The 25,851-nt window shown below is 49.2% G+C and overlaps 1 protein-coding gene across 7 annotated transcripts in view; it reads right to left on the bottom strand.

Moving 5' to 3' along the window:
* The window catches only part of ulk1b (unc-51 like autophagy activating kinase 1), a 134,577-nt gene that overhangs the window by 22,183 nt on the left and 86,543 nt on the right, over nucleotides 1-25,851 (bottom strand). For 4 of the 7 annotated variants that reach the window (XM_072518967.1, XM_072518649.1, XM_072518726.1 and 1 more), the window contains 8 exons: nucleotides 25,489-25,572; nucleotides 22,755-23,017; nucleotides 19,363-19,547; nucleotides 15,395-15,510; nucleotides 13,417-13,554; nucleotides 10,591-10,799; nucleotides 5,033-5,214; nucleotides 2,511-2,629 (listed from right to left, as the gene is read on the bottom strand). In XM_072518967.1, the coding sequence (XP_072375068.1) occupies nucleotides 2,511-2,629; nucleotides 5,033-5,214; nucleotides 10,591-10,799; nucleotides 13,417-13,554; nucleotides 15,395-15,510; nucleotides 19,363-19,547; nucleotides 22,755-23,017; nucleotides 25,489-25,572 (1,296 nt within the window). The remainder of the gene's footprint in view (nucleotides 1-2,510; nucleotides 2,630-5,032; nucleotides 5,215-10,590; nucleotides 10,800-13,416; nucleotides 13,555-15,394; nucleotides 15,511-19,362; nucleotides 19,548-22,754; nucleotides 23,018-25,488; nucleotides 25,573-25,851) is intronic. The other 3 variants (XM_072518810.1, XM_072518894.1, XM_072466072.1) reach the window with 3 other exon arrangements.

Genomic DNA, 25,851 nt, shown 5'->3' with positions numbered 1-25,851 from the left:
TGAACACTATACTCCAAGTGTGGCCTAACTAAGGTTCTATACAGCTGCAACATGACTTGCCAATTCTTATACTCAATGCCCCGGCCAATGAAGGCAAGCATGCCGTATGCCTTCTTGACTACCTTCTCCACCTGTGTTGCCCCTTTCAATGACCTGTGGACCTGTACTCCTAGATCTCTTTGACTTTCAATACTCTTGAGGGTTCTACCATTCACTGTATATTCCCTACCTGCATTAGACCTTCCAAAATGCATTACCTCACATTTGTCCAGATTAAACTCCATCTGCCATCTCTCCGCCCAAGTCTCCAAACAATCTAAATCCTGCTGTATCCTCCGACAGTCCTCATCGCTATCCGCAATTCCACCAACCTTTGTGTCGTCTGCAAACTTACTAATCAGACCAGTTACATTTTCCTTCAAATCATTTATATATACTACAAAGAGCAAAGGTCCCAGCACTGATCCCTGTGGAACACCACTGGTCACAGCCCTCCAATGAGAAAAGCATCCTTCCATTGCTACTCTCTGCCTTCTATGACCTAGCCAGTTCTGTATCCACCTTGCCAGCTCCCCACTGATCCCGTGTGACTTCACCTTTTGTACGAGTCTACCATGAGGGACCTTGTCAAATAATCTTTATTGTTACAAGTGGGTTTACATTAACAGTGCAATAAAGTTACTGTGAAAAGCCCCTAGTTGCCACATTCCGGCACCTGTTCGGGTACACGGAGGGAGAATTCAGAATTCTCAGCTGGTACGGGAATTGAACCCGCGCTGCTGGCCTTGCTCTGCACACAAACCGGCTGTCTAGCCCACTGAGCTAAACCAGCTATTATTATCTAAATGGGGAGACTTCGGGAAGCTCCGATGCAGAGGGATCTGGGTAACCTCGTTCATGAGTCACAGAAAACTAGCATTCAGATAATAAGGAAAGCAAATGGAATGTTGGCATTTATAGCTAAAAAAAATAGAGTATAAAGGTAAGGAAGTGTTGTTGCAACTCTACAAGGCATCGGTGAGGCCACACCTGGAGTATTGCGCACAGTTCTGGTCTCCTTATTTGAGGAAAGATGCAGTGGCATTGGAGGCAGTTCAGAGGAGATTCACTAGATTGATTCCAGAGGTGAGGGGTTTGTCGTACGAGGAGAGATTGAACAGTTTAGGCCGATACTCTCTAGAGTTTAGAAGAATGAGGGGAGACCACATTGAGGTATACAAGGTGATAAAAGGTACAGAAGAGATTTACCAGAATGTTGCCTGGTATGGAGGGCATTAGCTATGAGGAGTGGTTGAATAAACTCGGTTTGTTCTCACTGGAATGAAGGAGGTAGAGGGGCGACCTGATAGAGGTCTACAAAATTATGAGGGGCACAGACAGAGTGGATAGTCAGAGGCTTTTCCCCGGGGTAGAGGGGTCAATTACTAGGGGGCATAGGTTTAAGGTGCGAGGGGCAAGGTTTAGAGATGTACGAGGCAAGTTTTTTTACACAGAGGGTAGTGGGTGCCTGGAACTCGCTGCCGGAGGAGGTGGTGGAAGCAGGGACGATAGTGACATTTAAGGGGCATCTTGACAAATACATGAATAGGATGGGAATAGAGGGATACAGACCCAGGAAGTGTCGAAGATTGTAGTTTAGTCGGGCAGCATGGTCGGCACGGGCTTGGAGGGCCGAAGGGCCTGTTCCTGTGCTGTACATTTCTTTGTTCTTTGTTCTTGTACGGTTAAAGTAGATGTGGAGCAGATGCCTCCTCTTGTGGGGCAGTCTAAAACGAGAGGTCACGGTCTCAGGATAAAAGGTAGCAGATTTCAAACCGAGTTGAGGAGAAACTATTTCTCCCAAAGGCTTGTGAATCTGTGGAATTCGCTACCCCCGAATGCGGTGGGTGCTGGGACAGTGAGTAAAGTTAAGGAGGAGTTGGACAGATTTTTAATTGGTAATGGGTTGAAGGGTTATGGAGAGCGGGCAGGACGGTGGAGTTGAGGGCAGGATGAGATCAGCCATGATAGAATGGCGGAGCAGACTCAATGGGCCGAATGGCCTAATTCTGCTCCCATATCTTATGAACTTATGCATTCTGTACCCTTTCCCAAACGAACATTATCCAAAATAACAGACAAACATACCAGTTCGGAGTAGGATTGGGCCACTCGGCCCTTCCAGTCTGCTACACCATTCAATCAGATCGAGGCTGATCAGATTGTGAGCTCCGATGACCTTTCACATCTCCTACAAGAGGAAACATCCCCTCCACCCCGCGCCAACACCCCTCAGGACCTTGTATGTTTCAACCAAGTCTCCTCCTACACTTCTCAACTTCAGCGGATACAAGTCGAGCCTGTTCCAACCTTCCCTCACAAGACAGAGCAGAGAGTGCATTATCGAACCCGCCAAGACAGGTCTGTCATTCCGAGTTCCACTTGAGGCATTCCAAACCACAAATGTTTCCGAATGCTTGACAGGTTGCCTCCGTGAGTAACAGGATTAAACCCAATAAATGTCAGCTAACCTTGTTTGACTGTTGATGATGGGCACAGTTTGCCTGCCTGGATCTGATTCTTGCTCATGTGCAAGGATGACGACAGGAGTTCTGTAACCTTCATGTAGAGAACTAGCTGTTCTGCGTAGCTGCAATAATAAAAACACAGGGACATTATAGCCAGAATAATGTGGTGCACGCACATGCGTGTGCATTTGAGAATGAGCGTGTTTGAGAATGCAGCCGAGATTTTGCACTTCCTTTGGGCGGGTTCGAGCATAAAATATCACGGGAAAGCCAAAGTCGCGCTTCATGATGACGTCAAACGTTGTTGGATATCTTCAAGAGGGAGCCGGACATGGCCCTTGCGGCTAAAGGAGTCAAGGGGTATGGAGAGAAAGCGGGAGTGGCAGACTGAATTTGCATGATCAACCATGATTAGGTTGAATGGTGGTGCAGGCTCGAAGGGCCGAATGGCCTCCTCCTGCACCTATATTCTATGTTTCCATGTAAGGAAGCAAGTCCCCCCCGCGTCAGTGAGGGGCCGACATTTATCAAATTAACATATAGTTATCAGTCCCATATGCTGGTATCACCTCCCTCTATGTCACAAAACCCTTCCACGCTGCGCACCCTTTGCACACGTGAAGTTAAGAACAAAGAACAAAGAAAAGTACAGCACAGGAACAGGCCCTTCGGCCCTCCAAGCCTGTGCCGACCATGCTGCCAGTCTAAACTATCAACTAAACCAGGCAACATCCTGGTAAATCTCTTCTGCTAAAGCCTCCACATCCTTCTGGTAGTGTGGCGACCAGAATTGAACACTATACTCCAAGTGTGGCCTAAGGTTAGTCTAAACTAAAATCTTCTACACTTCCTGGGTCCGTATCCCTCTATGCCCATCCTATTCATTTATTTGTCAAAATGCCCCTTAAATGTTACTATCGTCCCTGCTTCCACCACCTCCTCCGGCAGCGAGTTCCAGGCACCCACTACCCTCTGTGTAAAAAACTTGCCTCGTACATCTACTCTAAACCTTGCCCCTCTCACCTTAAACCTATGCCCCCTAGTAATTGACCCCTCTACCCTGGGAAAAAGCTTCTGACTATCCACTCTGTCTATGCCCCTCATAATTTTGTAGACCTCTATCAGGTCGCCCCTCAACCTCCGTCGTTCCAGTGAGTACAAACAGAGTTTATTCAACCGCTCCTCATAGCTAATGCCCTCCATACCAGGCAACATCCTGGTTAATCTCTTCTGCTAAAGCCTCCACATCCTTCTGGTAGTGTGGCGACCAGAATTGAACACCATACCCCAAGTGTGGCCTAAGGTTCTATACAGCTGCAACATGACTTGCCAATTTTTATACTCAATGCCCCGGCCAATGAAGGCAAGCATGCCGTATGCCTTCTTGACTACCTTCTCCACCTGTGTTGCCCCTTTCAGTGACCTGTGGACCTGTACTCCTAGATCTCTCTGACTTTCAATACTCTTGAGGGTTTTACCATTCACTGTATATTCCCTACCTGCATTAGACCTTCCAAAATGCATTACCTCACATTTGTCCGGATTAAACTCCATCTGCCATCTTTCCGCCCAAGTCTCCAAACAATCTAAATCCTGCTGTATCCTCTGACAGTTCTCATCGCTATCCGCAATTCCACCAACCTTTGTGTCGTCTGCAAACTTACTAATTTGCGGTAATTTGGAACAGTGGTTAGCACTGTTGCTTAAGAGACAGCTTGAGTGAGAGAGCCCGAGTGAGGATTGAAACTTGGTAATTTGGAGCAGGATGGTAATTAAAAGAGGCAAGTGGTGAATTTAATTTTCTTGTTTCTCAGTTAAAAGTTTAGTGTCTAGTTTAGTGTCTGATTGGCTGGAGCTGCCCATACCCTAATTGCTGAGTGGCAGTTATCTGTCAGTCATCTGAAGTCTGAGGCAAAGGTATAAATTGCATTCTTCTGTTTGAAGCTTAACTAGTGCGAGTCCCCTCAGTTACTTGGCTTCTATAATAAGAGAGAGGCATAAAGCGCACACTCAGTACGCTTTGCGCATGGTGAGGTTAGAGGCAGCTTGAGTGAGAGAGCCCGAGGGAGGATTGAAACTTGGAGCAGTGTGGTAATTTGGAACAGTGGTTAGCACTGTTGCTTCACAGCTCCAGGGTCCCAGGTTCGATTCCCGGCTTGGGTCACTGTCCGTGCGGAGTCGGCACGTTCTCCCCGTGTCTGCGTGGGTTTCCTCCGGGTGCTCCGGTTTCCTCCCACAAGTCCCGAAAGACGTGCTTGTTAGGTGAATTGGACATTCTGAATTCTCCCTCAGTGTACCCGAACAGGCGCCGGAGTGTGGCGACGAGGGGCTTTTCACAGTAACTTTATTGCAGTGTCAATGTAAGCCTACTTGTGACAATAATGGTTACTTTACTTTATTTTAATTAAAGAGGTCAGTGGTGAATTTAATTTTCCTATTTTTCAGTTAAAGGTTTAGTGGTCTAATGAGGCATGGCTGGTTGAAGGCAGATCCGTGAACAAACAGGTCCCTCCGGATGCCCTCACCTCCACTCCTTGCTCAGCAGACTGATCTGATCAACCACCACACTCTCCTGCAGCTGGCACGCGGAGGTCACTGAGCTGCACGTCATCTCAAAAGGGTTTCCTTTGGCCGAGGCAATCTCCATCACGCAGTGGACAAAGACCAGGGTGAAACGAAGGTTCTTCAGGATCTCTGTGTGCTCCTGCTGTGAAAGACACAGGCATTGGTGTGAATCACGGAACTGATGGACACCAAAACCCTCACATTTTCCGTGCAGTCAACAGCGCACCAATCATTGACAAATTTAAAGAAAAAACATTTTTGGCCGTTAACAAATGTGCAAATTGCAAAAGACATTTAATACTCAAAAGGATGAAGCTGTTCCCCTGCAATTCATTGATATCAATTGTACCCAGTCACTTGCTGGTACGGAACTTGAATATTATTGAAAAAATGTTTTCAGGACAAAAACAAGAATACCAAATTTCAAATAATCACAACAATTTATACTGCTGGTGAAAAGATGCTGGTAGTTAACTTTTTTTTAAAAAATCGTTCACGGGATGTGGGAGTCGCTGGGCCAGCATTAATTACCCATCCCGGAGGGCATTTAAGAGTCAACCAGATCACTGTGGGTCTGGAGTCACATGTAGGCCAGACCGGGTAAGGACAACAGATTTCCTTCCCTAATTAGTGAACCAGATGGGTTTTTACGACAATCGACAATGGTCACCATTATACTTCTAATTTTAAAAAAAATTGAATTCAAATTCCACCATTTGCCTTGCTGGGCTTCGAACCCCAGACCCCAGAGTGGGTCTCTGGATTACTAGTCCAGTGATAATACCACTACGCCACTGCCACCCTTGCACAGCCACCCCACCATCCTGAACCCAATACCAGGTTCAGGTATAAACCTTGGCACAGTGGGTCGCACCCTCTCGCGCCTGATCCATCCGCTTGTCGGTTCAAGATCCCACTCTCGAGACGTGGGGGCGGATTCTCCGGTCCCACAGCCGCGTGGTTCTCGGTAGCGCCGTCCGCTTGCAGTGGGATTCTCCAATCCCGTCGATTGTCAATGGGATTTCCCATTGAAGTCACCCCATGCCATCAGGAAACGCACGGGCAGGATGCGCTGCCGACAGGAATCCCAAAGGCCGGAGGATTCCAACCTTGAGCACTTAATTCAGGGTGGCACTTGCAGTGCAGTACTGAAGGAGTGCTGCACTGCCAGAGGTGCCATCATTCAGATAAGGCCTTCAACTGAACCCATGTCTTTTTTTAAATGTAAATTTAGAGTACCCAATTCTTTTTTTTCACAATTGAGGAACAATTTAGGGTGGCCAATCCACCTACCCTGCATGTCTGCCCTCTCAGGCGGATGTCAAAGATCCTAGGCCACTATTCCAAAGACGACCAGGGGATTTCGCCGCGGTGTCTTGGGCCACTATTTTGTCCCTCACCCAAAATAAATGAGATGGTCATTCAAGGGCAGCCTAGTGGCACAGCAGTTAGCACTGCTGCCTCACAGTGCCAGGGACCCGGGTTCAATTCCAGCCTCGGGTCACTGTCTGTGTGGAGTCTGCATGTTCTCCTCGTGTGTGCGTGGGTTTCCTCCGGGCGCTCCGGTTTCCTCCCACAGTCCAAAGATGTGCAGGTTAGGTGGATTGGCCGCGCTAAATTGCCCTTGAGTGTCCAAACGAAGAAGGTTACTGGATTATGGGGATAGGGTGGGGGCGTGGGCTCAAGGAGGGTGCTCTTTCCAAGGGCTGATGCAGACTCGATGGGCCGAATGGTTTCCTTCTGCACTGTAAATTCAATAATTCGATGAATTAATTGCTTTTCGTGGGAGCTTTGTGCAATTTAGTTGCCAAATTGCCAACACTCCACTACACCATGTGCTATGGGAGGTTGTGATAGTTGCTATAAAAATGCAACTCTTGGCTTTTTTCAGTGCGTCCACTGTAAGGAAAGTGTTTGAATGGGCTGCAGTGGAATTCCTGGGCCCTGGCTACAGGATGGAGAAGGGAGAAATACAGACTCCTCAAAGCACTTGACATCTATCGAGCTGCCTGTGCATATCTGAGTGCCCCTGTGGCGATGCGGCTGGGGCCTCTGTTGCTCGGTTGTGAGCTGTGGGTCGCCTCTATGATTGATGCCGACACTGTGGCCCTGACACATACACAGGGGGCTCGAAATCAAGTCCACTCCTCCAACCAGCAGCTATTCCAGCCGAGACAACCTGACACCGCAGCAGCAGCAGACATTCCAACCAGTGTTCAGGGGCTGTGTCAGCGAATGCTTTGTCATCCTCGCCACGCTGAGGTCCCAGGATCACGTCAACACGGCCCACCCCCTCTGCAGCGGGCGGCTGCCAGAAAACAAACCAGGTGGAAAAAGAGCGGCCGCCTCGACAAAATGAAAAGCCGCAGCAATCAGCAGGTCACAGTTCCCCGCGGGTCTCCGAAACCTGTCCTTTGGCGTGAATGGAAGGCAGAGTCATCTGTCACGGCAGGGACAGACGCACAACAAAGACCAGCTCCTCAGTCAGCTGCTGGAACACATCAGAAATTAGAGCGGTCGCTACACTTTGGTAAGAAGTGTCCAAGGTGAAGGGCTATTTCTCTGAAATATTAATGTAGTTTTTTTACACGCGTGCTATGAAGTCAGCGTCTACCTCTGATACCCTGGAACTCTCTCCTCTCCAATAGGTGAAAGCCAGGTCGGTGCCTTTGGCAGGATATGAGCAATAAGCTGCGATCATAAATACTGCTGGGTAAAAGAGATATGTTGTCGAAGTTTTTCACCTTATACTCATCAGTCCAGTTTCAAGAATATCAAATGTTAAAGGGAACAACAATTTATACTGAAACGAAAGCAATCTCATGTTGGCCGACCTTGGCCTGCTGCAATGTTCCAGTGAAGCACAACGCAAACTGGAGGAACAACACCTCATCTTCCGATGAGGCACGTTACAGCCTTCCGGGCTTAACATTGAGTTCAACAACTTCCTCCACCTTCACCCCATTTTTATTTCTATCAAGTTATTTTCATTTCTTCCATTGATCCGTTTTCCCCTCCCCATTGTCCTCCCCGCCACCACCCCCCCCCCCCCCCCCCTCCCCCCATCCCAAACGTCACTTGTCCCTGTTCCCAGTTGCCCTTTGACACACTGCTCACTTTTGTTCTGGCACAAACACATTCTAATCTCTTTATCAGCCACGATCAGCTCCCTTCTTTGCTACATTCCCTTTGCCTTTCTATCCATGAAATCTTTGTCAATTTCCACCTATTGCTGGCCCTCATCCACCGGTCCACCCCCCCCCCCCCCTCAACAGTATAAATCTGACCCCATTTCCAGTTCTCTCCAGCTTTGACCAAGAGTCATCCAGACTCGAAACGTTAGCCCCCTCCTCTCTCCGCAGATGCTGTCAGACCTGCTGACAAAGAACAAAGAACAAATTACAGTACAGGATTCGGCCCTTCGGCCCTCCAAGCCTGCACCAACCTTGCTGCCCGTCTGAACTAAAACCCTCTACTCTTCCGGGGAGAAGTATTGTCCGGTATTTTCTGTTTTTTTCTTTCAGGTTCCAGCATCTGCAGCAATTTGCTTATGTCAACAATTCATACTGTATGAGAAAAGGTGCTGAGCAGTTAGCAAGTCAACTCTGATTGGTTGAGGAGTTGCTATGGAGAACGCACCAGGGAATCCCCCCCCCCCCCCCCACCCCCACGCCCGTGCTTTTGTTTAATTCAAAAAAGTCTCAATGCCTGGACATGTTCCTTTTCCTTGCAGAGGACAGGTCCCTGCGCACGAAGAGATGCAACTTTGAGCAAGAATGAGTCAGCTACATTGCGGGCCTGGCTGCGAGTCTTCTTTTAAAAACCTGTTTCTTCTTTCTTGAGAAAATGGGCCTCATTGGCAAGGCCGGCATTTACTCCGCATCCATCGGCGGCGGCTAAGAGTCAACCACATGGGTGAGGGGACTGGAGTCACATGTGGGCCCAGACCGAGTATGGACAGCGGGCAACCGTCTCCAAAAAGATAGAACTGAACCAGTTGGGGTTTTTAAGACAATCCAATAGCTTCCACGGTCACTTTTGCTGAAAGCAAATTTTATTTCCAAATCTCTTTAAACACAGAATTCAAATTCTCAAATGGTCATGACGGTACTTGAACTGATGTTCTGTGGGTTACCAGTCTGGTAGTATGGATAATAAAGAAGGACTTTTAAAGTGCGGTCACTTTAAAGATGCTGGAGCCAGAGAGGGCACAGCAAGCTCCCACAAACAACACTGAGATAAGTGACCAGATCGTTTGATTCAGGTCTTGGCCCGGGTCTTGTTGACCAGAACACATTAGCCACCAGGTTACTCCAGCTAGCCACAGGTTGATTCAGTGGATTTGCACCAATTTGTGGAGTTTAGATTCCTGCCTCCGCTATTTGCTGTCCACGAAAAGGTAGACAGGAGCTGGGAACGGGTCCGTGTGAGGGGCGCTGATCACCCCTCTCCCCTGGCGACACGCTCTCCGCCCACCTTCACTGAGGCGGGAACCATCAATGGCGCCAGCAAGAGATGACGCAAAGGGGCGAAGCGACGGTTTTCTGCTCGAGGTGAAAGATCGCACAGCCACCCCTTTCAAGGTGAGCAAGAGTTACTCCCCCCGTGCCCCAGCTCAGATTTATCCCTCAACCCACATTACCAAAAATCAGGGGTTCTCCGGAGTTTTAAAAATTGCTGTAAGTGGGATCTTGCTGTGCACAACCCGGCTGCTGCATTTCCTACAATTACCCTTTAAGATATAGCGCACAATGGGTTGTGAAAGGTGCTGTAGAAATACCAAGTTCATTCAGGCGCTTCCTTCCGGTTTCACTTCAAATCGAAAGACAACAACTTACGTACTGTGTACGTTCCCTCGGTCGCAGAAAAATACTTTTCACTGTACTTCGCTACATGTGACAATAAATCAAATCCAATCCAATCAAACTTGCACCCATACAGCACCTTGAGCGGAGTGAACATTGTCAAGGTACTTCACAGGAGCGTGACGGAATAGAATTTGACCCTGAGCCACAGGAGATCTTTGGTCAGGTGACCAAGCATTTGGGTCAAGGAGCGTCTTCAGAGAGAGAGAGAGAGAGTGAGAGTTAACAAGGGGAGAGGTTCGGGGGGGCCGGAATCCCGGAGCTCAGAGTGATGGACCCCGAGAGCGAGCACAAAGCCAGAAGTGGACGAGCTCAGCGATCTCGGAAGGTCGTCGGGCTGGAGGGGTTTGCAGAGGAAGGGCCGAGTGAGGCCATGGACGGGTTTGATAAAACTAGGAACGGTGGTTGCTAAAATCGAGCCCCTGTCAGACCAGAAGCAACTGTGGGTCAGTGAGTCCGGGAGGCGCATGTGGCGGGATGGGGGAATTACACTAATCAACCGACAAAAAAAACACTGGAATAAAAACTAGGCAACAAAACATCCGCGCTTCGCCTTGAGGGTAGAAGTTTGGCTCAAGCTCGTTTGAATAATCTACTTGTTGACTTGCATCATCGTTTTCACGACAATCTAAAAATCTTTAAATTTTACTCACCTCCATTAGGGTTTCCTCTGGTAACTCCGGAGCCTCGAAGGTGACCATTGCCTCTATGTTTGTTGCGATGCTCTCCGGGTACATGTACCTGAGGCTCGAAGGGCCTTCATACAGCGCGGGAGAAGATTCTGCACTGGGCCCGGCTGGCGAACACTGGAATACACGGCCGCTGCTGGAGCCCACTGAACTCATGGAACTGGAGGAGCCGACTGGAAAAAGACAAAAGAAAGCACAGCGACACAATTGGAGCGTTTGAATCCAACGGCTTAACCTCAAACCTCAGATTGACATTTGATCCCAGAGACTGCTGGAATGTCCCAGGTAAATAAACCTCTCTTCTTTGTAGAATTTACAGTGCAGAAGGAGGCCATTCGGCCCATCAAGTCTGCACCAGCCCATGAAAAGCGCACCCTACTTAAGTTCACACCTCCACCCGAACCCTGTCACTGCACCTAGCCTTTTTTTGGGATATTTTGTATACAAAATTATGAGGGGCATAGACAGAGTGGATAGTCAGAGGCTTTTCCCCAGGGTAAAGGGGTCAATTACTAGGGGGCATAGGTTTAAGGTGAGAGGGGCAAAGTTTAGAGTAGATGTACGAGGCAAGTTTTTTACGCAGAGGGTAGTGGGTGCCTGGAACTCACTACCGGAGGAGGTAGTGGAGGCAGGGACGATAGGGACATTTAAGGGGCATCTTGACAAATATATGAATAGGATGGGAATAGAAGGATATGGACCCAGGAAGTGTAGAAGATTGTAGTTTAGTCGGGCAGTATGGTCGGCACGGGCTTGGAGGGCCGAAGGGCCTGTTCCTGTGCTGTACATTTCTTTGTTCTTTGTTCTTTGTTCTAAGGGCAATTTAGCAAGGCCAATCCACCTAACCTGCACCCGGAGGAAACCCACACAGACACGGGGAGGACGTGCAGACTCCGCACAGGCAGTGACCCAAGCCGGGAATCGAACCTGGGACCCTGGAGCTGTGAAGCAACAGTGATAACCACTGTGCTACCGTGCCGCCCCGCTCTACTGAATGACCAGTTTCACACTCTTTTACTAAAGATGCAGCAGACTTGCCTGAGGTCCATGCGGCGTAGGTGCACCCACTGTGCTGTTAGGGAGGGAGTTCCAGGATTGTTCCGGTTTAGTTCAGTTGGCTGGACAGCTGGTTTGTGGTTTCAAGCGAGGCCAGCAGCGTGGGTTCAATTCCCGTACAAGCTGAGGTTCTTGCCCCTCGCCTGAGGGGTGCTGACCCTTGGGTTAAACCACCACCAGTCAGCTCTCTCCCTCAAAGAGGAAAGCAGCCTGTGGTCATCTGAGACTCTGGTGACTTTACCTTTACTTTGGTGGAGGGAGTGAATACAGTGGATGAAGTGATAAATCAAGGGAATTGCTTTGTTTTGAATGTAAATTTAGCTAATTTATAACCCACAGCTGAATCCACTCCTCTGAGACCTGTGTGTTAAAGTTAGCAATTAATTCTGGCCGTGACAGCAACCAGGATATAAATCAAAGCTCCCGGACCTTCACAACGTATTCTGTTGAATTTGCAAGTTCATTAATCTGGTGATTGTGTTAGTCAGTGCGACAGAGGAATGAAACAGAAAGGCAATGTTGCTGACACCTCTCATTCCAAAGGGATTCTTAATGGAGACTCAAATAGACCTGGAGTGGAGTTAGGGACGAAAAAAAAAACGATCAAATATAGAGATGGAATGAGGCAATTTAATGCGGCCAATCCACCTAACCCGCACATCTTTGGACTGTGGGAGGAAACCGGAGCACCCGGAGGAAACCCACGCAGACACGGGCATAACGTGCAGACTCCGCACAGACAGTGATCCAAGCCGGGAATCGAACCTGGGACCCTGGAGCTGTGAGGCAGCAGTGCTAACCACTGTGCGACCGTGCGGCCCCAACGTTGGGCAGTTGGAGGTGAGAAGTGAATGTGACGAGCAACCCCAGCACCACTCCCACTGCGTGACCCCAGCACCACTCCCACTGCGTGACCCCAGCACCACTCCCACTGCGTGACCCCAGCACCACTCCCACTGCGTGACCCCAGCACCACTCCCACTGCGTGACCCCAGCACCACTCCCACTGCGTGACCCCAGCACCACTCCCACTGCGTGACCCCAGCACCACTCCCACTGCGTGACCCCAGCACCACTCCCACTGCGTGACCCCAGCACCACTCCCACTGCGTGACCCCAGCACCACTCCCACTGCGTGACCCCAGCACCACTCCCACTGCGTGACCCCAGCACCACTCCCACTGCGTGACCCCAGCACCACTCCCACTGCGTGACCCCAGCACCACTCCCACTGCGTGACCCCAGCACCACTCCCACTGCGTGACCCCAGCACCACTCCCACTGCGTGACCCCAGCACCACTCCCACTGCGTGACCCCAGCACCACTCCCACTGCGTGACCCCAGCACCACTCCCACTGCGTGACCCCAGCACCACTCCCACTGCGTGACCCCAGCACCACTCCCACTGCGTGACCCCAGCACCACTCCCACTGCGTGACCCCAGCACCACTCCCACTGCGTGACCCCAGCACCACTCCCACTGCGTGACCCCAGCACCACTCCCACTGCGTGACCCCAGCACCACTCCCACTGCGTGACCCCAGCACCACTCCCACTGCGTGACCCCAGCACCACTCCCACTGCGTGACCCCAGCACCACTCCCACTGCGTGACCCCAGCACCACTCCCACTGCGTGACCCCAGAATAATGACCCATTCATCGATCGCAAAAGGCTCAACCTTTCCTCCCAAATTTAACTTGGCTGATCAAATTGAATCAGTGGTGATTGTACCTGAAAACATTCTCGTTCTGCCAGAGTGGGGAGGGGTGTCGCTGGGGGGAGACCCCACTGTAAAGACCACCGGCGCCGGACTGCTGGAGTACGCCACACCCACGCCTGAAGATGCGTACCCTCCATGAGTACCTGGAGCTGGGAGAGAGAGGGACAAAACAGACACTCAGCTCGTCGGGATAAGTCAGAGATATTCCACAACACGGAGGAGGAAAATATAATCCGAGTGGCTCCCAGAAACAGGCACAGTGAATCCAAAGGAGGCAAAATCATCTTATTTATCCTTTGATGGAATATGGGCGTCTCTGGCTACACCAGTCCTTATTGCCGATCCTAAATTGCCCCTCGACATGTTGGTGGTGTCGCCGTCTTGAACTGCTGCTGTCCATGTAGTGTAGGTACACTCAGAGTGCTGTTAGGAAGGGAGCAAGCCAGTACATAGGAACAGCTGGAGGGCATGCAGTCTGCACAATCTCTCCTGGTATCCAGCTGAATCAGCAATAAAACTTGTATTTATGTAATGCCCTCTAATATAATAATCACTTATTGTCACAAGTAGGCTTCAATGAAGTTACTGTGAAAAGCCCCTAGTCGCCACATTCTGGCACCTGTTCGGGGAGGCCAGTGCGGGAATTGAACCCGCGCTGCTGGCCTTGTTCGGCATTACAAGCCAGCCGTTTAGCCCACTGTCCTAAACCAGCCCTTACGTTTTGCAGCTGCGAGGCAGTGACGTAGTGGTATTGACACTGGACTAATAGTCGGCGAAACCCAGGGCAATGCTCACCAGGGCCTATGGGGGGACTTGAATTCAATGAAACAATCTGAAATTAATTTAAAAAGGTCTAATGGTGACCATGATTGTCGATTGTCGCAAAAAAAAATCTGGTTCACTAATGTCCTTTAGGGAAGGAAATCTGTCATTGAGTCCTGGGCACTGGTTGAATCCGGCGAACATATATTTCAATGAGCCGTTTCGCTGATTTCGATCACGGCCAAGTGAGGGCGAGATCCGGATCGCGATGTCTCACAAGGTTCCGTTGAATCTCGCGAGACGTTTCAAGCGCCGCGAATCTCCTCTCATGAGATTTAACAGCCTCGTCCCGGCACCAGGCCCGTGTGTCCATAACGCTACTTCTCAATATCTCTGTGTCAATCTCCCTACATTCCTCTGTAACCCTAATTCTACTTTGATACATGAGACGTTGGAAGTAAACGAGAGACGTGATGCTGGAGGAAGAAAAACAAAATTGATGGGCGGGGACATACAGAGAAAACTGAAAGAGTCGTTTAGGAACAGGGCAGAAAGAGAGAGGGGAACGAGGAGAGGGGGAAGTGACCAGGCCAGATAGGAACAGAGAGGAATACAAGAAAAACAAAGCAATTCCTGGTGATAAAGTGAAAAATGGGAAAAAGAGTCTTACACTAGGAGAAAAACAAACTGCAATGGGGAAGAGGGACATTGAATATGGGAAATAGTGGCGCAGGCCTGGAGATAAAGACAATTACAGATGGTAGCAGAAGCAGAGGAACTTGTAGGGCAATGGACATTGATAGGGAGAGAGCGAAACTGAAGTGATTGTGGATAGCCCAGACATGGGGGCGGGGGGCATGAGAGACAGAGGGACGGAGAGGAGAGAGTGAGAGACAGAGGTCACGTCTTTCTTCTATGTGTTCCAGTTACTCTGGGCCGATGCAGCTGGCCCCCGGTACTTCCTCCCGTCTCACCCAGACTGAGGGAGGATGCAAAGCCCATGGAGTGAGATCGTGGGGACCAGGCGGGCTCACCTCTCACATTAAAGGGAAGCGAACGTGGCTTGGGTCCCCAAAGTCGGCCAGTTGGCCAAAGTGGGTCTCGGGAAAAAAACGTTTGAAAAACACGGCCCTACCCCAATATGGAAGTAACATCGCACACCCTAAATTAGAAAGGATGTCTCTGAACAGCCTCCTTTGAACCGCCCGTCCGGCCCTCCTTCCTTACCTGTTACATCCATAGGTTTCTCAGCGTTTAGACTGTCGTTGCTGACAGCTTCTGACATGGGTCCTCCAAACGCCGCCTTCAGCAGTAGATCAGACAGTTTGCCAGTGCTGAGTGATCTGCAGGTTGAGCAGGGAATCCATCAGCAAATGGAGCATAAAAGCACAAATCTCACAGGCTTAGAGAATTCCTCCTTCACCTTCTCACAGATTCATTAACATTAGAGGCGGTAATGTGTCAGAGAATGAATTTCATTATTCACTGCTTCAAAAACTTTTGTAATTTAAGATTTTATTTGTTATAGTGCGCATTTAACCCTTTGTCTGAAGCCAGCAAACTTCCAATTAAGCCAAATATTATTCCTCTACTTACATCACAGAACTATATGGCACAGAAGGATTCCATGATACCAATCTAATCGGAACTGGATCTTTCAAAGGGGAAGTATTAATCCAATTCTCTTTTGAAAGTTACTACCGAATTCCCCTCTACCATTTACACCATAAGATATAGGAGCAGAATTAGGCCACTCGGCCCATCGAGTCTGCTCCGCCATTCAATCATGGCTGATATTTTTCTCATCCCCATTCTCCTGACTTCTCCCCGTAACCCCTGATCTCCTTATTAATCGAGAACCTATCTATCTCTGTCTTAAAGACACTCAGTGATTTGGCCTCCACAGCCTTCTGCGGCAAAGAGTTCCACAGATTCACCACCCTCTGGCTGAAGAAATTCCTCCTCATCTCTGTTTTAAAGGATCGTCTCTTTAGTCTGAGATTGTGTCCTCTGCTTCTAGTTTTTCCTACAAGTGGAAACATCCTCTCCACGTCCACTCTATCCAGGCCTCGCAGTATCCTGTAAGTTTCAATAAGATTCCCCCTCATCCTTCTAAACTCCAATGCGTACAGGCCCAGAGTCCTCACCCGTTCCTCATACAACAAGCCCTTCATTCCAGGGATCATTCTTGTGAACCTTATCAGAAAGTGCATTCCAGATCCTAACCCTCGCTGTGTGAAAACCTTTTTCCTCATGTCGCCCCTGGTATTTCTTGCCAGTACTAGACAGGTCGTGCAGGAGTCCCACCGGGGTCCCGCTGGGGAATCAGTTTTCCGTTGTGGGAGCTGGTACCTCAGCGGAGGGCAGTCGGAGCCAGGTTTGTGGCTCCACGAGCAGCTTGGCTGTACACGAGGGACGGAAGGAGAAAGGAAGAGCAATTCTGATCGGGCATTCATTAGCCAGGGGCAAAGGTGTCAAAGTGGCTGCAGGACATTCTTTTGGGGGCGGGGGAGCAGCAGGCCGTGGTCCACATTGGTGCCGATGATTTCGGTAGTAAGCCGGTTGCGGTCCTGCAACCAGAATGTAATAAGTTGACAGGTGAAGTTGGAGTAATGAAGATCTAATGGTGTTTAACCAGGGTGATTGTGCATGTGTGTGAATGCACGGAGTTTAGGGAGTTACAGACGCAGGTTACTTTGTGGAAAATGGTGTTGTGGTGATAACTGAGACCTGGCTCAAGGATGGGCAGGACTGGGTATTAAATATGCCTGGGTACAAGATTTGCAGGAAAGGTGGAGCGGTGGCGGTATTGGTAATGGAGAGCGTGGCATGCTGGAGAAAGAGGATGCTGCAAAGAGGTCAAGTGAACAATAATAATAATAATAACCTTTTATTGTCGCAAGTATGAAGCTACTGTGAACGGCCCCTAGTCGCCACATTCCGACGCCTGTTCGGGTCAGCTGGTACGGGAATTGAACCCACGCTGCTGGCCTTGTTCTGCATCACAAACCAGCCCACTGAGCTAAACCAGCCCCTGCTTGTTTCAATTTGACTCGAGTTAAGGAACAAAATGGGAGCAGTGACATTGTTGGGTGTAGTCTACAGACCGCCAACGAGTGGGAAGTTTGGAGCGGAGCAAATCTGCAGGGAAGTTACAGAGAGATGCAAACTCTGCAGAGTCAATATAATGGCGGAGCATAATGATCCAGATATAGGCTGGGATAGTGGTCGTGTAAAGGGCAGGAATTCCTAGTGTGTGTTCAGGGAAGTTTTCGGCAGTAATATGTGTCCAGTTCAATGATAATGAAGACAGTGCTGGACCTGAAGTGGGCCGAGTAAATCAAGCGTCTGTGGGGAACAGTTAGGTGACAGTGATCATTGTAACATAAGGTTCTGGATGAATGTAGAAGAAGACAATGGATGATCCGGAATAAGAATAATTAACTTGGGGGGGGGGGGGGCGGGCGGGCAGCCGACTTCAATGAGGCAGGAACGGAGTTAGACTGGAACAAAAGGTTGGAGGGAAAAACGGTAGCTGAACAACAGGCTACCCTCAAAACAGAAATGATCCTGGCTCAGTCAAGGCATCGTCCCTTTCTGTTACCTCTTCAAAAAACTCCAGCAAGTTAGTTAAACACGATTTCCCCCTTAGAAATCCGTGCTGGCTCTTTCCAGGTGATTACTAATTCTATCTTGATGTGTTTCTCCAGCCCATTTAGAATTTTACGTTATTGTATGACGTCTCTCCGTGTTCTTCCGACCAGAATTAATCACCTCACATTTCTCCGCATTGAACTTCATCTGCCCCCTATCTGCCCACTCACCAACTTGTCTGTGTCCCTCTGAGGTTCTACACTGTCCTCTTCATAGTTTACAGTCATTAGCGGCCCAGCCAGGCCTCCCCGGCAGCTGGCGAAATTTAATTTTGATTAATGCATAACTCTGGGATTGAAAGTCAGTCTCAGTAGCGGTGACCATAAAACTAGCATCCCTTATTGTAAAAGCCAACCTGCTTCACTAACCTGCTACTGCAAAGAAAAAGGTGAAACTTCAAATGGCTTAGCAAGCCACACAGTTCAAGGGAGAATTGGGGTGGTAACAAAGCCGGCCAACGTCAGGTGTGCCCCCATCGATTCAGATCCTCATTTAAAAAATGCAATCAGCACGAAAATAACGGCCGATTTACTTCTGCATGGCTGAGGGAGACTCTTTGGCCCACCAAGCTCTACTAACCATGAACCTACAACTAACCCTCTGATGTGTTGGGTACTCTGGATCTGTGGAGACTGCATTTACCTTAGCAGTAACATGGACAGGCTACCAACACTTGTAATAGAGTTTAACTAAGAGCTGTTAAACATACTTGCACTGTGGGTTGACACTATGTTAGATTGACTGAAGACCTGTGCCTAACCTGACCAGCCTGTACTGCTCGCACATGGTGGATGTTTGTGCTACTGACTGCGGGCTCTGTCTGTCTCAGAGGCTGCATCCCGAATGAGCGGGAAAACTAGTGCCCTCTGCCTTTATAGTGACCGTGGCCTAACTGGTGATTGGCTGCTGTGTTGTGTGTGTTGATTGGTCTTGCAGTGTGTCAGTCAGTGTGTGCCTCTGCACCATCATATACTGATGTGTACATTATGACACCCTCCATCGCAACGCCCAACTCTCTCTTGACGGGCCGGAGAGTTTTCACCTGCACTTCCCATCTCATCACAGCCATCAGGGAATACAAGGGCCAGAAATATAGCAGAGTCACGACTAAATCTGTTACAAAATTCAGGGAAAAGGTCTTTACCCAGAGAGTGGTGGGAATTTGGGACTCACTCCCACAGGAAGTAGTTGCGGGATCGGCATAGGAACATTTCAGGGGAAACTAGATCGACACACGGTGGGGAAAGGAGGAGGGTCTGCTGATAGGGTGGATTGAAGGGAGATTGGGGGGGGGGGGGGGGGGGGGGCTCATGTGAAGCATCATTACCGGTGCGGGCCAGATGGGCCAAATGGCCTGCTTCTGTGCTGTAGAATCAAATCAATTCCACGGCAGGTATTGATAATTCTCTGATTCTGACGCAGAGCACCAGCTTATTATATCCCCTTTGCCCTGCAGCCGTGGTCTAGCCGCAGCGATGGGTTATTTTAGCCTTGTCGAAAAGTTGCTTATATTCAGTGTTAATTTTGAAACAGCTCATCACCTGCCAAATGGTCCCTTGAGGTCATCGACAGGCTTCAGTCCAAGGTCAAGGTGCTGATGCTGGAGGGGGCTGAGGTTTGGCACGGTCCTGTTGCGGGCTGAAGCCAGAGTCAGGCCTTGGTGAGCGAGCAGCGTGACAAGATTCTGGGAGCTAGGAACCTCAGGAAATTCAAACGGTGCGTGAACCTGCGGGAAATCAAAATTGGGAGGCTTATTCTTTTTTTCCCAAATTCTGTTTTCAAGCAAGGACACTTGATTCTACTTTGTACTGAGGTCGCAACATTTTCAAAAGTACACAGTAAATTGATGGTTCACACGCGAGAACGCGGAGTAAAATCTGCCTCATTGGCGATCTGCATCGCTGCAGCGTTGTCCGAGTTCAGGATTGAGTTTTCATTAAGTAATGTCATGCGATCAACACGGACCACAGATCAGATCCCAACATGGATCTGTACCAACTCTGCAATACCTGGAACAAATAGACCCCCGGGTAGAACTTACAAACTACTTTTGTCAGCCATGGCCCTTCCCTGTTCTTCGACATTCTGTGTCTGGCGTCCGCTCTCTCCAGGGGGACAGGCAAGCACCTCTCCACTTTCCTCTGCTCTGTTGCCCTACAACCCAGCATTAATATCCAGTGCTCTGGGCAGCACGTGGCGCAGTGGTTAGCACTGGGACTACGGCGCTGAGGACCTGGGTTCGAAACCCGGCCCTGGGTCACTGCCCGTGTAGAGTTTGCACATTCTCCCCGTGTCTGCGTGGGTTTCACCCCCACAACCCAAAGATGTGCAGGGTAGGTTTAAATTGCCGTGCTAAATTGCCTCTTAATTGGAAAAAATATATAATAATAATAATAATCGCTTATTGTCACAAGTAGGCTTCAATGAAGTTACTGTGAAAAGCCCCTAGTCGCCACATTACGGGGCCTGTTCGGGGAGGCCGGTCCGGGAATTGAACCCGCGCTGCTGGCCTTGTTTTGCATTACAAGCCAGCTGTTTAGCCCACTGTGCTAAACCAACACCAGAAATAATTGGCTACTCTAAATTTATCCCCCCCAAAATTAATATCCAGTGCTGCTCCCCTCCAAATCAAACCGGTGTCCAAAAACCCTGGTTCCTCGCCCAACGCTAGGGTTGCCAACTCTTCAGGGATTAAAGATTAAAATGGAGTCCAGGGTTATGGAGGAACAGACAGGAAAGTGGATTTAAAGTTACAATTGCTTATTGAATGGTGGAGTAGGCTCGAGGGGATGAATTTCACCACAAACAGGTTATCCGATCATTATCACACAACCAACTGTGGGATCGTGCTGTGCAGCAAATGGGTGCAGAGCTATTTTTTAATTAATTTATGGGATGTGGGCTGGTTAGGCCCAGCATTTGTTGCCCATCCCTAGTTGCCCTTCAGAAGGTGGTGGTGAGCTGCCGTCTTGAACCGCTGCAGTCCTTGAGGCGTAGGTACACCCACCGTGCTGCTAGGGAGGGAGTTCCAGGATTTTGCCCCAGCGACAGTGAAGGAATGGCGATATATTTCCAAGTCGGGATGGTGAGTGACTGGGAGGGGAACCTCCAGGTGGTGGGGTTCCCAGGTATCTGCTGCTTGTGTGCTTCTGGATGGTAGCGGTCGTGGGTTTGGAAGGTGCTGCCTGAGGAATCTTGGTGAGTTCCTGCAGTGCATCTTGTAGATGGTACACACGGCTGCCACTGTGTGTCGGTGGTGGAGGGACTGAATGTTTGTGGGAGTGGGAGCAATCAAGCGGGGCTGCTTTGTCCAGGATGGTGTTGAGCTTCTTGAGTGTTGTTGGAGCTGCACTCATCCAGGCAAGTGGAGAGTATTCCATCACACTCCTGACTTGTGCCTTGTGGATGGTGGACAGACTTTGGGACGTCAGGAGATGAGTTACTCCCCACAGGATTCCTAACCTTTGACCTGCCCTGATAGCCACAGTATTAATGTGGCTGGGTCCAGTTCAGTTTCTGATCAATGGTAACCCCCAGGATGTTGACTGTGGGGGATTCAGCGATGGTAATGCCATTGAATGTCAAGGGACGGTGGTTAGATTCTCTCTTGCAGGTGATGGCCGTTGCCTGGCATTTGTGTGGCGTGAATGTAACTTGTCACTTGTCAGCCCCGAGCCTGGATATTGTCCAGGTCTTGCTGTATTTGGACAGGGACTGCTTCATTATCTGGGGAATAGCGAATGGTGCTGAACATTGTGCAGTCATCCGCAAACATCCCCACTTCTGACCATATGAAGGAAGGAAGGTCATTGATGAAGCAGCTGAGGATGGTTGGGCCGAGGACACTACTCTGAGGAACTCCTGCAGAGATGTCCTGGAGCTGAGATGATTGACCTCCAACCATCACAACCATCTTCATTTATGCCACGTATGACTCCAAACTGCGGACAGTTTTTCCCCCTGATTCACATGAGCTAGGGCTCCTTGATGCCATACTCGGTCAAACGCTGCCTTGATGTCAAGGGCAGTCACTCTCCCCTCTGGCAATCAGCTCTTTTGTCCATGTTTGAACTGAGGCTATAATGAGATTATAGAATCAAAGAATTTACAGTGCAGAAGGAGGCCATTCGGCCCATCGAGTCTTCACCGGCCCTTGGAAAGCGCACCCTACCCAAGCCTACACCTCCACCCTATCCCGTAACCGAGTAACCTCACCTAACCTTTTATGGATATTAATGGAAATTTAGCATAGACAATCCACCTAACCTGCACACCTTTGGACTGTGGGAGGAAACCGGAGCACCCGGAGGATCCCACGCAGACATGGGGAGAATGTACAGACTCCGCACAGACAGTGACCCAAGCCGGGAATCGAACCTGGGACCCTGGAGCTGTGAAGCAACTGTGCTACTGTGCCGTCCATAGGTCAGGTGCTGAGTGACCCTGGCAGAACCTAAACTGAGCATCCGTGAACAGGTTATTACTGAGTAAGTGCCGCTTGATAGCATTGGCGATGACTCCTTCCATCACTGTACTGATGATGGAGAGTGGACTGATTGGGCGGTAATTGGCTGGGTTGGATTTGTCCTGTTTCTTGGGTACAGGACACACCCGAGCAACTTTCCACATTGCCGGGTAGACGCCAGTGTTGTACCTGTACGGGGATGTCTTTGAGGCTGCGAAAGGCACTATAGAAATGCAAGTCTTTCTTTCTTTGCCTAATAATTGAGCATTGAGCAAAGTCAAGTGGCAAATTAGAAAAACAGAATCCTGCCGATGTCGGAAACCTGAGATATCAACAGAAAATGCTGGAAATACTCCAGCAGGTCAGACGGCAACTGTGGAGAGAGAAGCAGACTTAACGTCTCAGGTTGATGACCGTGCTTCCGGTGAAACGCGAGTTTCGCAAGCGAGCGAGAGGGGGGATTGTTACCTTTGTTGGAGATCCCACGATGGTTGGGAGTGGGCTTCTCTGAATTAGCTCCGAGAGTTTGGGAGACGACCTCATCTGCCTGCAAGGCTGCAGTGCAGGCATCTGCAGTGGCTGGCTGTGCTGAATGTGTGCCAGGTACGTCACCATCGGCTCGGAGTATTGCTTCCTTATCTTCTGCCGACACTGATGCGTGTCCGAGAGGTTAGGAGCACTGTGCAGCCTGGAGCCCAATCCATGCTGGTGTGGTTCTGGCAAGAAAAGGCCTATTTTCAACACGGAAATAGGAACATAGAACATTACAGCGTAGTACAGGCCCTTCGGCCCTCGATGTTACGCCGACCTGTGAAACCACTCTAAAGTCCATCGACACTATTCCCTTATCGTCCAAATGTCTATCCAATGACCATTTGAATGCCCTTAGTGTTGGCGAGTCCACTACTGTTGCAGGCAGGGCATTCCATGCCCTTACTACTCTCTGAGTAAAGAACCTAACTCTGACATCTGTCCTATATCTCCCCTCAATTTAAAGCTATGTCCCCTCGTGCTAGACATCACCATCCAAGGAAAAAAGCTCTCACTATCCACCCTATCCAATCCTCTGATCATCTTGTATGCCTCAATTAAGTCACCTCTTAACCTTCTTCTCTCTAACGAAAACAGCCTCAAGTCCCTCAGCCTTCCCTCATAAGATCTTCCCTCCATACCAGGCAACATTCTGGTAAATCTCCTCTGCACCCTTTCCAATGCTTCCACATCCTTCCTATAATGCGGCGACCAGAATTGCACGCAATACTCCAAATGCGGCCGCACCAGAGCCTGCTCTGCCATCCAATCAGATCATGGCTGATCTCTTCCTGGTCTCAAATCCACCTCCCCACCTGTCCCCCATACCCCTTTAACACATTTTTATCGGAAATATATCTATCTCTTTCTTGAACCCATTTAATGACTCAGACTCCACCGCACTGTGGGGCAGCGAGTTCCACAAATTCACCACCCTCTGCGAGAAGTAGTTCCTCCTCATCTCAGTTCTAAATCTACCGCCTCTCAGCCTCTATCTGTGACCTCCCGTTCTGGATTGCCCCACAAGGTGGAGCATTTGGTCTACGTTTACTTCATCAATCCCTTTTAGTATTTTATACACCTCGATCAGATCCCCTCTCATCCTTCTAAACTCCAGCGAGTATAAACCCAAACTGTTTAACCTCGTGCGTTAACCCCTTCACCCCCGGAATCAATCTGGTGACCCTCCTCTGAACTGCCTCCAATGCCACCACATCCTTCCCCAAATAAGGAGACCAAAACTGGGCACAATACTCCAGATGTGGTCTCACCAACACCCGATACAATTGCAACAACGCTTCTCTACTTTTATACTCCAGTCTATTTGCAATAAGCGCTAACATTCCATTTGCCTTTTTAATTACACGCTGTACCTGCACACCGACTTTCTGTGATTCATGAGCAAAGACACCCAGATCCCTCTGCCCAGACACATCTTCAATCTGATTTTCATTTAGATAATAATTTGCCTTTCTATTTTTTCGGCCACAATGGTTAAACTCACACTTATCGACATTGCATTCCATCTCCCAAATCTTGGTCCAATCTCCTCGCCTATCAATATCTGTCTGTAAAATGTTTTAATCTCCTCGTTACTGCCTGCATTCCCACCTATTTTACTATCATCCTCAAATTTTGCTATGTTACACTCTGGTCCCTGCTTGTAGATCATTTATTCGATCTACTAGCACTGCCTGAAACTGTCCACTGTTATCACCGGATCATAGCAACAGTATCACGGTAACACAGTGGCTCAGTAAGATGGTAAGATCTCTGGCAGGAGCAGACCTTTGGACTGATTTTACCCTTTAGGTTCTTGTTGTAATCCTGGAACTAATAGCCCTTTACCCCCAATAACCACGAGAGTTCATTCATTCTTCATATAAACTCTGTACGGTTTTTCTAATCTACCAGCCCAACTCCATCTGATTCAGCCTCCGCTACCCTTTTAGTCAAAACACCCTGGACTTTAGCCTGTGTCCAAACTTTTTTGGAACTTAATTCTTCGAAACTTGAAATAGAATAGAAATAGAAAATCACTTATTGTCACAAGTAGGCTTCAAAAAAGGAAGTTGCTGTGAAAAGCCCCTAGTCGCCACACTCCGGCACCTGTTCGGGGAGGCTGGTACGGGAATTGAACCGTGCTGCTGGCCTGCCTTGGTCTGCTTTGAAAGCCAGCGATTTAGCCCTGTGCTAAACCAGCCCCAGTCCCTTGAAAATCTTAAAAAAGACCTCAACCATATCCATGCCTTCTGTTGCATTATTCCAAAGAGTGAAGTGTCAGGGTGGGCAATCTTTGCTCAAAACAAGCCTCCGACCACTATTTTGGATCAAACCAGTTAAACCAAATCAAATGAGCTGAGGGACAAATTAAAGGGGCAGCTCCTTCAAGGGATACTGCCTTAAACAAAAACAAACGCACCATGCCTAGCCACACTCTTCATTTTGTGTTCACCCCCTTCTCCACCACTGCCATCCACCCCCCACCCCCCCCACCCCCAGACGCCCACCCAGCACCACGGCTGAGAGCAGACGATATTCAGCTCCGAGCGTCAGGCAAGCGTGGCCTCAAGCAGCATGTCCACCGCACACCTGGGACATCATTCACAGCTCAGGCCAATTAGTCTGCCACTCCAGAACAATGGGGCTGATCATCGAGGGGCACACATACCTGGAGATGCGTGCCTAGCCCGTGTCTCCAATCCAATCGGGGAATTACTGGCAAACTGGCACAGCTGCTCAGGAATCGTGCCAACTTCAAAACAGAAGAGAATAAAACATTTCCAGTGTTGGGAGTTTTGAGTTGATTTGCTCAGTGAAGCTAGAACAACAGCAATAAATATTCTAGTTCTCGAGTCATCGCAGTTCTTGATGTTTAATTGATGGGGTTGCGTAATAATTAATGGTTAAAAGCAGCATTGTTGCTGAGTTGTGCAATGTGGTTAAGGTACAGGACTGGAATACACAACCCTTCTTCAGGCGATCATTTTAATAGCTCCCACTAGGGGCTATATTTTATCTTTGTGGTGGGGCC

This window comes from Scyliorhinus torazame, chromosome 1, assembly GCF_047496885.1.
Source record: "Scyliorhinus torazame isolate Kashiwa2021f chromosome 1, sScyTor2.1, whole genome shotgun sequence".
NCBI classification, from domain to species: domain Eukaryota; kingdom Metazoa; phylum Chordata; class Chondrichthyes; order Carcharhiniformes; family Scyliorhinidae; genus Scyliorhinus; species Scyliorhinus torazame.
The sequence above is the reverse complement of the archived record's forward strand: the minus strand, read 5'-3'. Positions and strand labels throughout refer to the sequence as shown.